This window comes from Gracilinanus agilis, chromosome 2 (genome assembly GCF_016433145.1).
Source record: "Gracilinanus agilis isolate LMUSP501 chromosome 2, AgileGrace, whole genome shotgun sequence".
NCBI classification, from domain to species: domain Eukaryota; kingdom Metazoa; phylum Chordata; class Mammalia; order Didelphimorphia; family Didelphidae; genus Gracilinanus; species Gracilinanus agilis.
The window spans coordinates 319,855,306-319,871,330 of record NC_058131.1 but is presented as its reverse complement, the minus strand read 5'-3'; the positions used below and the strand labels follow the sequence as shown (position 1 = coordinate 319,871,330).

Here is a 16,025-nt window from a genome sequence, read left to right as displayed (position 1 = left end):
CCTAAAAGCAGTTTTCTCTGACAATAAAATTTGATAAATTTGAGCATTATTAAATATTGTCAAGCAGATAAATTCTAAAGAAAAAAGGTCATATGGGTCAACATTTAAGGTTCATTAGGGTACTATCAACAATATTGCCATTCCTCTCCCTTTCAAAAGATGTCTGAATCTAAATAGAGAAGTCTAGTTCTCTGGGGCATTGTTCTAGATATATAAGTATAAAATCTAAGACCCGAGAGGTCGTCTAGTCCAGTGATGGACAAACTATTCCCCATGGGCCAAAGGCCTGGATCTGGCCCGCGGGGAATAGTTTGCCCATAACTGATCTAGTCTATTTTTTCACCCAATGCATGAATCCCTTACCTGTTTCCTTCCCTTTTTTCACGATGTTTTAATATGTGGTCTGCCCTCCTACCTCTGACCTTTCTGATCTGTTGATATTACCTAATGGCCTTCAAGGTTCAATTTAATACTACCTTCTCCTGCAAGTCTCCTTTGATCCCACCAGCAGATGAAAGTGAAGTCTCCCTTTCTAGCTTCTCAAGCACTATTTTGTATAATCACTATTTATGCATGTTCTCCCAAAATTCATAATATCAAAGCCTGATTAATCTTTGTGTTACTTTAACTGCCTAGCACAGAGCCTTTATGATACACATACAATGTTGATAAATGTTGAGTGAATTGCATTGTATGTGTAAAATGGTTTTAATAATAACATTACATCACATTTATTAAGATATTTATTATTAACAAAATACTTTCCCCCAACAACATAATGAGGTGAACAGTGCCATCCAAATTTTCCAGATGAGAAAACTGAGGCTTAGCAAGGTTAAATGACCTGGCCCAGGGTAACATGGCTAGCAAGTGTGAGAGCTAAACCCAAGTCTACTGACTTCAAGCTTAGTGATCTTTCCAATATCAAGATGGAATCACATTTTACTAGAACGGATATTAGGACAGAACAAGGAGGAGCCCAGGAGATAATTTTGTCCAACTACATTTTACAGATGAGGAAACTGAAGCTCAAAAGGGCTCACAGTCCTATAGGCTAGGGAGAGACAAGACGAGAAGCAGGGTGTGACAAGGCAGCATTCTTGAGAGCTTTCTCTGTAGGTTGCCATTCACTCTTTGAAACAGTACTTCTGATTCCAAAAAAAAAATATTCAAGTGTTTCATTATGCCCCATTCCTAGGACTTTAATAGGTATGTGGACATGATTGTTTCTTCAGAGCTATATAGGCTTTCAATGTCACATAATACATTCTCCCAGAAATAAAGAAAAGTTCTCTATACCAGAAGCTGCAATTTATAATGATTAGGGATTTACAACCCAACTAATTCAAGAGAGCTGAGAGGATTTTACATGCAAATAGCACAATGTACATTACAACAATTGAAACAGTTGGGAATAAGCAGGGGCATTTATCTTATGATTCATTAGTGTTCAGCTGAAGTACAATATTAAGCAGAGAACCTCACAAATTGAGAGTGCATTAATTTTGTAACAGATCAAAAATTACAAAGTAAGCACCATATTTAGGAAGAGTGTCCTCCAACAGATGTAGTCCAAAATGTGGCAATCAGCAGAGAAACCCATTGGCAAAAAGAAAACACTGTGCAGCCGAAAAAGGATGGAGGTAGAAGCCAGGGAGTATGGCTCCCATCCTGGCACTGAGAGTGCTATTTGCATCACGGCATGGACAGTTTTTTACTCTTCTGGGCTTGAGTTCCCTCACAAGTAAAATGAGAAGACTGGATTAGATAGTGACTAATGTCCGTTTGGCTCTAGTATTGTTTAACACTGCCTGTTCTAGACTGACTTTAAGCTTTGATGTGCTTTGTTCAATGGTTACCATCTCATGCCTTAAGAGCCTTTCATTCTAACACTCAGTGCTTGCACATAGCATAGTCTATTTGATAGGAAAACGAAATAGCATTCCAAGTCAGTCAACAAGAGCATCTCCTGCTAGATGAAGGAAGGACTCTGCTAATGATGTCAGGATAGGGCTCCACTGTAGACACTCACATGGCAGAGACCTTCTCACCAACACACACGTGTAGACAAAAATATAGGGTAGCTCAGGATTTTAGTAGAAGCTTAACTGTCGATGAAATGTGTAGATTTCTTTTTTCTTTCAAGAAAAAGAAAAATAGGATTGAGGAGCTTAAAGGAGCCCAGAGAGCCCATTAGCACTTTTGACAGATCCAAAGATAACTCTAAAGCCACCAATACGTGGCCTGAGGAGTCTGCCAAGAAGTTTCATACTGTGCAAAAATATGTTCCCCAGCTTGCCATCCAAATATGAAGAAACAGCGTTAGAGACAAATTTTCAGCCTTATTTTGTTGGGATAAGGGGGGAAAAAATTCCATAATTGTAAAAATGCATTTGAGGAGTAGAGAAAAGAATGGATTTAACAAGTAAACCTATATTGGTTAATACAAGAAATACCCTCAGAAACCATATGCTAACAGACTCAGATGCTTGTTGTAAAAGCAACACACAGGTATATTAAAAATATATAACATTTAGCCAAATCCCCTCTAAACTGTCATGTACTTTTTCGGTATTTCTCATCCCATCTGTGCTGATTACCAAGATATTTGTGTCTAAACAGAAGCTGTCTCCTTTATCTGCTTCCTCCCCCTGCCTGTTTCCTTCTGGAATATCACATGCCTGAATCTATAACTGCTTGAATGGAAGAGATGAGTAAGAACTATAGTAGCCCAAGGCCCCTGTAAAGCTTAGGGCACTTCAGACATGAGAAGATATTAGGAGATTGGGAAATGGTGTCCTTATCATCTTTCTATTTCTCTTTCTCATGTCAAAGTCATCAGGACATTCAAGATTACAACATGCTGACTTAAATACTAAAAATGAGAGGAGGAAAATGTGGAGGAGGATGGGAAGGGAAGAATAAAGGGGAGAATAAGAATAAGAATGAAGAACTGAGGAGAAAGAAATGAAAGAGGAATAAATTAAAGAAAAAGAGGAGATGGGGATGGGGAGCGGGAAGAGGGGATGACAGAAGAATAAGGAATGAGAAGATACAAGAATAAAAAGAAAAGGAAATGAAAGAATAGCAGATAAAAATGAAGAGTGAGAAAGAGAGAAAGAAAAAGAAAATGGGGAATAGAATGGGCAGGACAAAAGAGATGAAAAATCAGGAATGAGAAAGGAAAAATATCTTAAGGATATTGTGGAGGATAGTTTTCTGGCATAATGCTAACTCCCAACATATCCTATCTGGATGCTTCCAAACCAGTTAGTCAATCTTGCTGATCATTTCACTGTGCTTAGTGATTTTCAGGGCCAAATCAACTATGAATAATAGAAATATAAATTTCTTCTTCTAAAATGAGGGGAAAGAAACAGTTTTCTAAGGTAATTTCTTGCTTTAACATTCGATGATCCTATGATTCACAAGACCCATTCTAGATGAGTCAACTAGGCAGGAATGTTTGATACTTTTTAAATAGGTTTTATTTCTGAAACATGACATTTGTTCTGGTTATGCCACAAAGCAAGTTGTCAAATGCCTTCCCTAAGTTCATATGTATTGTTAAAACTTCATGGACAATTTACTACTTTTTCTAGGAAACTGAGTATACATTATGAATTCTGTAACTAAAATTTTAAAGAAGAAAAGTCATAAAAATTTAAGAAAAAGTCCACTCATTAGATTCATAGAACATAAAATGTTAGAACTAGAAGGATCTTAGAATGTTAGAACATAAAAGTTTAGGGGTATTAGGGACATTGGCCTTCAGAATGTTAAAACCATCACAGGTTTAGATTCAGAATTTGAAAAGGCCTTAAAAACCATTTAGTCTAATGCTTTCTTTTTTTTTTCCCCAAAAATTAAGAGAGAAGGAAACTGAGATCCAAAGAGGGTTAAGTAACTTGCCCAAATTCACAAATAGCAAAAGGGGAATCATAATTTGAACCAAGGCCCTCTCCAAAATTCAGGTTTCTTTCTACCAAATCATGACATTAAACATAATAAATTATGATGTTGAAACAAAGGATAGCAAACCCAGAAGGAAGCTCAGATATCACCAAGTAAAAACAGTTTTACAAATGACAAAATTAAGACTCCTATAGAAGTGACTAGAACCAGATTATATAGTGGCAGAGATGAATCTAGAGCCCAGTTCTTCAGAAACTCAGTCCAGAGCTATTTAAGAAGGATTTAAGGCAGTAACAAGATTTATCAGAAAGAAAGCAGAGATTACCCAAAAGCTAGAATCATTCCTCTGTACCAATGTAAAAACTATTTCAATGAACAATTACCTGACAATCTCACTATGAGATAATGGGTTGACAGCAACGAACTCAACTTGTTTATTTTTGGACATCACTATGAGTTCATAAATCTTGTCTGTATCCTAGAAAATCTTTGGGAAAAGTGACACCTCAGTGATGTTATATGTAACTGTCCATTCTAAATGCTTTCTATGAATCATTAACCATTTTGTCCGACACCAAGCTAGATAATCATGACAAGTTTGTTTAATATTTCACATGAAGTTCCATATGATTATCCATTAATCAACTGACACTTTCAAAACACAACCAACATGGGATGCTTTAAACTACTAGCCTGACACTACAATTATTCCTATACATCTCTTTGTGATCTGGGATGTATCTTTAATATGTGGATCAATTCTTTAAAGACTAAAACATGCTTATTTAACGTTTTTAAAAAAAAATTTCAATAACAATCCTTCACTGAAATTTCCCTTCAAAAGGTTAGGGTTCCCACATTACCTTGCTGTGTCAAGTATATGGCATTTTTTTCTCAAGAGTTATACCACTTAAACAAAAAGAAAGTCTTTTAATAGTTGCTAGTATTTATATAGTGTCATTAATTGCACATAAATATGTACATTTCAATTGGGCTTCATGAAAACCCTATCTCAAATCTGAGATGAGATGGATGTGATTATGCCCTTTTACAGATGACAAAGACACTGAAGTCAGAGAGGTTAAGTGAGGCAGCCAGGATGTACAATGAATAAAGCAGTAGGCCTGGAATCAGGAAGGCCTGAGTTCAAATCCACACTGAGCCAGATAATAGCTATGTGGTCCTGTGCAAATTAATTTACTTCTGTCTATCTCAATTTCCTCATTTGAAAAAAAAAAAAGGGTGGAGAAATGTGTTGCATAACAATAGTACCCACTTTTCAGGGTTATTGTGAGTAGTTATTATAATTATGGAACGCCGTTATTGTTCTTATCATTAGTATTAGTATCTGAATTGCCTAACATCATATAGCTAATATAGTATCAGAGGCTGAAATTGAATCCTGTCTTCCTGATTATAAGTTCAACACTCTCTTCTCTGGATCAGGTTGCTTTTCTTTGTACTAGCTCGATGATAAATTGACTATAAGTCTGTAATCTGCGGGACAGCCCAGCGAAAGGATGTGAGAGGCTTATCATCCCCAGTGTTGATCAGAAGATGATTAAGTATTGTTACCACAGCAACTCATGGAACCAATTACTAAGATATAATGGAGTTGTAGTTTGCCTCAGCAGAGGAAGTAATCTTACAGATGAAACCTTCAAGTATTGAAGCGTTTTAAAATTTCTGTTGCTAATGTTAATACTATGAATGGTACTGATACTACATAGTGTGTATATATGTATATATATATATATGTGTGTGTGTGTGTGTGTGTATTTGTCATCATGATGATAATAACAACAAATCAAACTTTTAAAAAATATTTGCTGCTTATTAAGTATTTTCTATTCAACAGTCCTATAAAATAGACCATACAAGGATTACCATTCCCCATTTCGAAAAAGATAGAACTGAGGTCCAGAAAAGCCTAACAACACTAGGAGAAAATTAAATTGCTGGCAATGTCAGCACTATTATCAGCATTCTTCAGATGAAAAGTTAAGGCCAAAGGTAAAGTAACCTACGCAAGACAACATGATATGTACATTTCCTGCAGGTACATATATAATAAACCCCAGTGTCTTGACTCCAAGTATAATGCTCTTTAAATCACATTAGATTGCAATATACTCATTCTCATGTGATACTGACAAATAGATTAAATGTTAATAATAACAAATTAAGAGAATTGTTTTCATTTTCTTTGAAAGGAAAAACTAATTTTTTTCTAGGTTTTTTTTTTTTTTTTTTTAATTTTAAACCCTTAACTTCTGTGTATTGACTTATAGGTGGAAGAGTGGTAAGAGTGGGCAATGGGGGTCAAGTGACTTGCCCAGGGTCACACAGCTGGGAAGTGTCTGAGGCCAGATTTGAACCTGGGACCTCCCTTCTCTAGGCCTGGCTCTCAATCCACTGAGCTACCCAGCTGCCCCCAAAAACTCATTTTTATATTAATGGAAAAGCTAGAAATTAAACTTCAGTAAGGACTTGAAAATTGAAATATTTTATCTGAGGGCTACAGTGAAAAGAATATTGGCCTAGGAGTAAAACAAAAACTTAAGACTCAAACTCATAGACATAATTAATATTTAATTTCTAGGTGATCCTGATTATTCCACTTTCCCTCTCCAAATCTCAGAATTTAAATTTTTTAAGTAAAATTTTACTGATATCTTTTTTTATATATTACTAAAATTTACCCCATTACTTTCCCTTCCCCTGTTATCCCTGAGAGCCATCTTATAAGATAAATTTTTTTACAGGAAAAGAAAAAGGAAAACAAAACAAAACAAAACAAAAGAAAAGAATAAAAGTAACACATTAGGAGTCTGAAAATAAGGATATGAACCTTCTATATCTGCGAAAAAGTTGAATGTGGGGACCTTCTCATGTATCATCTTCAGACCCATATTTGTTCTTTGAGCCTTTGTGACATATACTTTTGACTGTTTTGCAGTTACTTTTTCTATTTCCATTGTTTTATTCTTTGTATATACTGTGTTCTTGCTTCCTCTTTACATCACTTTTTATTAGATCATGTTAATCTTTCTATGTTTCTTGGTATTCATAATATTTGTCATTTCTTAAAATTATAGTAATATTCCATTATAATAAAGTACAATATGTTTAGCTGACTAATAAGCATATTGGTTTCCAATTTTAAGCTATCATCAAAATGCTTTGGTGTATGGGAGGACTTTTTTCTTATGACATCAATGTGGAATAAGCCCAAAGTAGAATCCCTCAATTAAAGGGTATGGGCATTTTCATCACTTAATTTGCACTAATTACAAATTGCTTTTCAAAATGCTTGTACTGATTCACAGCTGTTGCTCCACCAACAATGCATTAGTGAGCTTATTTTCTCATAGTGCCTCCAGCAATGACGATTAATGTTTTTGTAAGGTAAAACCTCATATTTTTCTGATTTGCAAAAATAAAGTATTTTATGTGCTTTTGAAGATAAATATTCTTATATTTAATGAACTTTCTAATGGTTCTTAGTGATATTGCCCTTTCCATTACTATTTCATGGAGTTTGTTATGCTGTTGAATTTTTTGTGGGTTCATTTTGTATCCTGTAACTTTGCTAGAGCTATTACCTCATTTAGTTTCTTTCTTGAATTCCTAGGATTTTCTACATAAGCCAGTATTTTATCAGTAAATAGAGATAGTTTGTTCTCTTCTTTGCTTATTGCTATGCCTTTCACTTCTTATCCTGTTGGTAACATTTATAAAGCTATATTAAGTAAATATATGGGGGTAGACAAACTTGCTTTTCTGCTGTAATTGCTGGGAAACTTTCTAGTATATACCCATTTCATATGATGTTTACTTTTGATTTTAAGTAGACACTTTTAATGATATAAAAAAGATCTCTGGGCCTATATTGGTAAAGGTTTTAGCAGAAATGAGTATTGCCCCTTGTCAAAATAATTTTCCTTACTGACTGAGATAATCATGTACTTTTAGATTTAAAAAAAATTTTAATGTGTTTCAAACTAAGTAGGCATATAATAAATGTTTGTTCAATTTAACTTGGTTGGATGTTGTTTTTTATATGACAAATATGTTGGGTTTTTCCCCCCAAATGTTAAATTGTGCTTATATTCCTGGGTAAGTACAACTTGATAATGATGAATGATTTCTTAGATGATTCCTTATTATAGTCAGTGTGACAGGATTCTATTTGAAATTTTTCGATTGATAGTCATGAATGATATTAGTTTATAGTTCTCCTTCTTTGCTTTTTCCTCCATGGCTTAGATATTAGGACTATATTTCGCTCAGAAAATGAGTCTGATAGAATGATTTCTTTCTTAATTTTTTAGAATAATTTACTAGTCTAGATATTACTTATTCTTTAAAAGCTTGAGCCTGTATTATCATTTTGGTGTTCTGTTACTTTTTTTTTTTAAGTGGATTATATAACTCATTCATATTTCTAGTTAAAAGTGAGATTTATATTTTCCAACATTTTTCTCTAATGTTGGTCTTTCCCCCTCTTCTTCTGTGAACACAGTACTTTGAGATCTCAGTTGTTTTGGTTTATTTTCATTCAACCTTATTTCTACCAGCTCTGATCCTCAAAGTCTAGCACTCCCCACTAGTCATAGCACTGCAAAGTTTTGGAGCCTAGTTTTACTTAATTTGTTAATTTATTTTTCTTTTTTATTAATAGTCATCCATTATTCTCTTTTTCCTCTCAGTAAGTAGACAAGGAAAATTTCCATTCCTTCCCCAACCACTATGCTCTCCTTTTTCAACGTGCTTCCCCTCCACACCTTTTTCTGTACCTCAGACACATCCTAGCTGTGTGGCCCTGAACAAGTCACTTAACTCCATTCACCTAACCCTTTTAGGTCTTCTGCCTTAGAATGGATAATCTCTATAGATTTTAAGACAGTGATGGCAAACCCTTTACAGACTTTTGCCTTGACTGCCCCCCCAAGACTGTGTGCCATGCCCCTTCCCCTGCCCACTGAATGCGAGGTATCCCCCTTACCCTACACAAGGGAGGGAGGAAGCTTTCCCATTGGACTGCAGGGCAGAGAGGTGGGGGAAATGAGGAATGTCCTCAGTACAAGTGAAGAGAGGGAGGGGAGTGACCTAAGTGCTCTGCTCCTCTCCACCAATACTGCCTGTGAGCTGCCCACCTTACTCCCTATTGCACTCCCACTGGGGTACTGGGCAGAGAAGCAGGGGATGTGAAGAAATATCCTCAGGTACAGTGGATAGCGGGAGGGGAGCAGCTCCACCCAAGTCCCTCTGCGTTATTAGTAATGTACTGAGGAGGTGGGGGGAGCTGACTGCCGTGTGCCCAGAGAGTACTCTGTGTGTCATCTTTGGCATCTGTGCCATAGGTTAGCCATCACTGTTCTAAGACATAAGGTAAGGGTTTTAAAAAATCATTAAGAATTATGGGAAAGAATTCATGAAGCAGCTGTAGGCATCTCAGCAGTAAAACCCCATGAAAACTAGAAAGGCGATAGTCCAATGTTCTTGGTATTTTACTGCTGAGGTACTGTAACTGCTTTACCTCTTTTATAAAACTCTGTCTTTGACAAGATCTAAGAAGTCATAAACAAAGGAGAAAACTCATGGCTTTATTCCTTGTGGGTCATATAACTCAAAATCAAGCCCCATATTTTTCATCAGAAAATTTGTAATAATAATACCTCAACTGCTTTTCCTATGATCTCCTATTGTGATTAGACCTGTGATATTTAGTTATCCCAGTGCTGGTGAAAAAATGTCATGTAAGGAATATAGAACTAATTTCCTTTACTATGAATCCTTTTTATGAAGCTTGGAAGAAAAGTGTGATGGAATCACAGAATGCTAGAATTGGAAGGGACATTTGAGATCATTAAGTCTAAGGGCAGCTAGGTGACTCACTGGAAAGAGTATTAGGCCTGGAGATAGGTGATCCTAAGTTCAAATCTGGGCTCAGACACTATTTCAAAGCTGTGTGGCCCTGGGCAAGTTACTCAACTTTAATTAACTAGCCCTCACTGCTCTTTTGCCTTAGAGTAGATACTCAGTATCAATTCTAAGACTGAAGAAAAGGGTTTTAAAAAAAAAATTATACACCTCCATACATTTTACAGATGAAGAAACTGAGGTATATAGACAGGGGAAGTGATATGCTCAAAATCACACAGTCAGTAGTGGCAGAGTTAACCCAGACTCCAGTTTTCTGAATCCAATTCCCTGAATCTAATGGTGAAGGTAAAAATACATGAAGAAAGTTTCAGGCAAAAGGGCTTATTAATCTTCAGGGGAATAAAGTGAATGGATAAAGTATTGCAAACTATTAATTTTCATAGAATGCAGATGGGGATGCAAGAATTTCCTATTATTAGAATGCTACACATATACAAATACTTTGGCTCTCTTGACCTACCCCTAAAATTTTCTAAAGGAAGCAAAGAAATAAAAGGAATCTAAATTAACTCAAATACTCACATTTTCAGGTATACTAGGAAGTTCTCTTGTGTCAGGCACAGTAAAGTAAGAGTGCTAGGAGAAAAACAAAAACCCAGAAGTTAACTCATTTTGGTAAACATAGATAACAAATAATGTTAACAATAATACTTCTTTATATAGCACTTTAAAGAACCCATGTATTGTCTATCTGAACATATGCAATAAATCTAGGGAGGCAAGTGGGGCAAGTATAACCAGCCTCATTTTACAGATGAGGAAAACTAAATTTAGAAAGAGTAAGAACAAACAGTAAATGAGAATCACAACTCAAACTTTGGTCTCATGATTCCAAATTCAGTGTTCTTTTCACTAGATAAGGTATTTAACTCAAGTCAAATACGTTGAGTCACAGCTATGATGATTTAACAAATTAAATATTAGGGAGCTCGGTGGCTCAGAGGATTGAGAGCCAGAGATAAGAAGTACTGTGTTCAAATCTGGTCTCAGATACTTCCTAGTTGTATGCAATTTACACTCTGAAAGACAATGTTCACAACTAGTAAATTGAAGATTTTTCAAAATGTGAAAAAAAAAACCCTTTATTAATTCTTGCTTTAAGTATTATTTCCTGGAACTTTAATTTTTTTTATTTTACAAGGATTTCTTTCATCAACAAATATTGTTAACTACTTAATATTTTAATCATTAGTTGATAGCTATTGACCTTGGGCACAACCTTAATTGCCTAGCCCTTACTATTCTTCTATCTTGGAACCAATACTTAGTATTGATTCTAAGGCAGAAGATGAGGGTTTAAAAAAAAAAAGATTTGACCAAATGTTTGGTGAATTAAACTGTGAAATAAAGAATCTAAAAAGAACCTAAAATTGGAATGATTTTTGCAGTGGGATGGCAAGTTCAGTACTAGAAGAGCCTAAGTTAAGACAAGGAGTTGGAGCCATGGTCAATGGAAGGAAATTGCCCAAGAGAGGAACAGAAAATTCATCTGTCTTCTCTATCCCTGTCATTTGACCATATCATTATCATCAAAGAGAAAAGATCAGTAACAGAGCTTGTATCCTACTAGAATCTGAGATTAGCAAGCAGAAGAAAACAAGCCAACCTGGAACAAAGTGACACATCAAGGACGATTAAATATAGAAAGTCAAATCAAAGGAGGTAACTTCAAGTGGCATGATCCTTAACATCAGAGAAGAATGCTTTCTATATATTCAACCAAGAATTTCCAGGTCATAAAGCACAAAGAGATATGCACTTGTGGAGGGAATCTTTTATTAAAATTATTCTTACAATATCTTAACAAAGCTTCTGTTTTAAGCTAATTGTGTTTGCCGAATTATCAAAGGTATATGTGCCAGAAGGTTTATGAGCTATAGTTTCAGAAGTATAGAGGCAGTACATAAGAAGAGAAACTACATTTTAGAATAATTCTCTGAAGGAGATATTAAATACATCAAGAGCCTTAAAATTGTGTTATTAGTGAAGGAATTCCATCCTCTACATATCTAAAATTCACATATAACTTGGTAGATAAGAAAGTGTAGGTTCCTTGAGACTCATATAGGTTACTCATAATTGCAGTCAGTGTTAAGAAACAGGAATTGAACCTAGATTTTCTTGAATCAAAATCCAACAGTTATTTACCCCACTGTACCTTAGAAGTTCTCCGAGTTAGACAAAATGAATATTATCATCCCTATTTTAAAGAGGCTCAGAAAGAAGCAGTGATTTGACTACAAGAGTATACATTAACTCAGTGTTCAAATTTAGCATTTACACTTTAGTCTCAAGGTGGAGTCAAGGTTGTGGAATAAGCATGGAATTCCCAGGAGTAGACTGGAAAAATGGGTAAAAGACAAAGAAAAAATGGGACCATTGACTTATTATGACGACAGAGAAGATCAAAACACAAACCCACAAGAGGACAACAATACGAAATAACTATATGTGAAGCCACAAAGGAAAATGTGAAATGGTGTCAGGCTGAAAAAAAACTGCTTGCGGAGCTCTAAAAAAGGATTTAAAAAAACCAAAAGAGGTAGAAGAAAAATTGGGAAAAGAAATGAGAGTGATGCAAGAGAATCACAAAAAAAAGAGTCAACAGTTTAGTAAAGGAAGCACAAAAAAATAGTAAAAGATACACAAAAATTCAGTGAAGAAACCCTGTCCCTAAAAAGTAGAATTGACCAAATGGAAAAAGGAGACCCAAAAATTCGAGTAAGAAAACAATTTCATAAAAAGTAGAATTGGCTAAATGGAAAAAGAGGTTTAAAAACCTCAAAGAAGAGAATAACTTCCTAAAAATGAGGATAGCTGTGGAAGCTAATAATAGCAAGTAGATGCTAATGACTCCATAAGACATCAGGAAACAATAAAACATAATCAAAAAGAGGAAAAGAAAAACAAAGAAAATGTGAAATATTTTGTTTGGAAAACCAGCTGATCTGCAAAATAGATCAAGGACTAAAAATTATTGGACTAATGTGTTTTATGTACCTAATCTACTCCTTTGGTTTACCATCTTATTTCTTACCCAGTGCCAGATTGTTTTGATGATTACTACTTTGTAGTTCCATTTGAGATCTGGTACCTCTAGTCTACCTTCCTTTACATTCCCCCCCCACCCCCCCCATTAATTCCTTTGCTATTCTTGATCTTTTGTTCTCCCAGATGAATTTCATTATTTTTCCTTGGTATATGAAATACTTGTGAAAATTGGATTAAGTCTCCCCTTGCCTATTTTTAGCTAATCAAAGCAAGAACTTAAAGTACCCCTACTTACCATTAATCATGAGAGTTCACAAGTCATTTTCTAGAATAAGCTCATACCTCCAAAGGCCACTGCTCCACTCCATCACAACTCCCCCTCCCCCAACCCTGGGCAGTCCTAGGCAAATTGAAAAACTGCCATTGGTTTCTGTGAAGAAGGGGGAGTGACCGGAAGTGATGTGGAAAAGAGGAGCATAAAAGAAGAAACCAGCATGGTCTAGAGAATATTCCTTCCTGTTGTTTAGAGTAAATGGCTAAGATCCCTGCCTTGGCTTGGAGAAGACTTTTTCTCTGGATCCTGCCCCGCTTGCTGGTTGAGTGGCTGACATTTCTGCCTTGGCTTTGGAGAAGGCTACACTGGTAGAACTCTGGCTGGAGACACCATCAAGACTTCTGGCTGAGGATTACCAGAAAATCCATGTGGAGACAAGGGACTTGGGGAAGCCTCTGCCAGGGCTGAGCTGGACTTCACCAGAGAAAGGCTGGTAGGCTTATTAGGAATCTGTCTCTTTATTTACATTTACACTTTCACTCTTTCCACCTCTTTGTAAAAGAAAGCTGCTAAAAGTCATTTTGACTTAGGCTATAATATTTTAAAATTGGCAACAACAATATTACTTTATAACTCTCATATTTAGCATAAAATCCTAAATTAAAACCTAACATACTTTTCAGTAGTTTGATTGGTAAGACACTGAAGAGGTAGATTAATTTAGATATTTATTATATTGGCTTGGCATACCCAGGAGCAACTGGAGATCTGATTTTGTATGACAACTGTTTTGTAAACATGTTTAAATAGTTCATAAGTATGTCCAGGAAAGATAGAATTCCAGGTATTTTATATTGCACATAGCTATTTTAAAATGAATGTCTCTATCTTTTGCTTCAGGACCTTGTTGGTAATACTTAAAAATGCTGATGACTTATATGGATTTACTTTATATCCTGCAACCATGCTAAAGTTGTTAATTATTTCAATTAGTCTATTAGTTGATTTTCTAGGATTCTCTATGCCACCATGTTATCAGCAAAGAGGGTTTTATTTACTCACTGCCTCTTCTAATTTTTTCAATTTCCTCTTCTCTTATTGCAATAAAAGGCATTTCTAGTATAATATTGAATAAAGATTGTAATAATGGGCAATCTTGCTTCACCTCTGATTTTATTAGGAAGTCTGCTAGCTTATAATCATTACAAATAATGGTTACTGATGCTGTTATTCATTTTTAAATTTTTTAAAAAAATTTATCTTTTTTAAAACTTATCTTTTGTCTTAGAGTCAATAGTATAGTATATTCATTCAATGTTGTGAATCCATACTGTGTATATTAATGTGGAGCCATTTAGCTGCCACACCCATCTCCCATTCATTCATTCTTAGAGGTAGTTAGAAGACACAATGGACAGAGTGCTAGAACTGGAGTGAGGAATATCTGAGTTCTAAATCAGAGTCAGACACTTACTAGATGTGTGACCCTGGATGAATTTTTTTCCTTCTAGCTTTAAAGTAGTCCAGTAGGAGTTTGACAGATATAGCACCAAGTAATAAATTAAGTTAGTAGTATCATTTTATTAGAGAAGTAGGAAAGTAACATTTTTTTAAATCATAAGATTTGTCTCTACAAAAAATATTTTATAGCTTTAGTAATAAATGGTTCTTATATGTATCCTGGCAGATTGACTACTAATAAGTATATTAAATGATCCCTAATACATAAAATTTTAGCAATTATCAATTTACTAATTTTAGTAAATTACTCATTTTGAATGGAATTTGTTTTTCTATTTTTTATGCTCAATATTACAAAGTGCAGACTATTTTCATGGGATTATTTTATATTCAAATTATCTCAAATTTTTACTCCCTAGAATAGTCTAAAAAGATAATATAATCTATGAAAAGTCCATTTTCACTATATAGTCTAACATTTTAAACTAAAATTAGTGTTAGATTTTCATAAAAGTTTTATTCACATTAAAATAATGGGGTGATTCTAATTTTCTGATATTAATATATGCTACTATGTTTATATAGTTTCATTTATTGAATAAAAACTACATTTCTGGTATGAACTCAACCTGATCATAATGGATGACTTTTTTTTTTTTTTTAAACCCTTACCTTCAGTCTTGGAGTCAATATTGTGTATTGGCTCCAAGGCAGAAGAGTGGTAAGGGTAGGCAATGGGGGTCAAGTGACTTGCCCAGGGTCACACAGCTGGGAAGTGTCTGAGGCCGGATTTGAACCTAGGACCTCCCGTCTCTAGGCCTGGCTCTCAATCCACTGAGCTACCCAGCTGTCCCCTTGGATGACTCTTTTAATATGTTGTTGCAACATCTTTACAAATGTTCTATTTTCCTGGTTTTATCTCTCCCTGGATTAGTTATAATGACCATATTAATATTAAGAGAAATATTTATAAAGTTTCCACCATTTCCTATTTATAATACTTGTAATATTGGCATTAATTTTTCTTTGAATATTTAAGAAAATCCACTTTTAAATTCACGTGCTCCTGATTTGTTTCTTCTTTAGGTATTGATTTGTGGCTACTTCAATTATTTTTAGGACATTCAAATAATCTACTTCAAATAATAATATAAACAGAGAGAGACAGAAAGAGGAAAAAAGTGAGGTTCATGGTATGTATGTCTCAACTCCATTTTTTAAACACTTTATGTTTTGTGTACTTATATTGCTTAATATGCATTTTTTTATCTAAGATATCATGTTTTTCTGGAAAATAATTGGACAAAATATTTTCTTATGGTTTCCATTACTTCAACTTCAACTGATATGAATTCTTATTTCTGATTTATAATAATGGTAACTTTGCTATTCTTTCTCTTTATAAAAATTAACTTTTTTATATTCTCCAAAAGAG

The 16,025-nt window shown here is 34.7% G+C and overlaps 1 protein-coding gene across 1 annotated transcript in view; it reads right to left on the bottom strand.

Annotated features, from left to right (window-relative positions):
• DENND1A (DENN domain containing 1A) overlaps positions 1-16,025 on the bottom strand; it is a 667,138-nt gene that overhangs the window by 333,196 nt on the left and 317,917 nt on the right. The window contains exon 8 of the mRNA XM_044664250.1: positions 10,387-10,440. Coding sequence (XP_044520185.1) covers positions 10,387-10,440 — 54 coding nt within the window. The remainder of the gene's footprint in view (positions 1-10,386; positions 10,441-16,025) is intronic.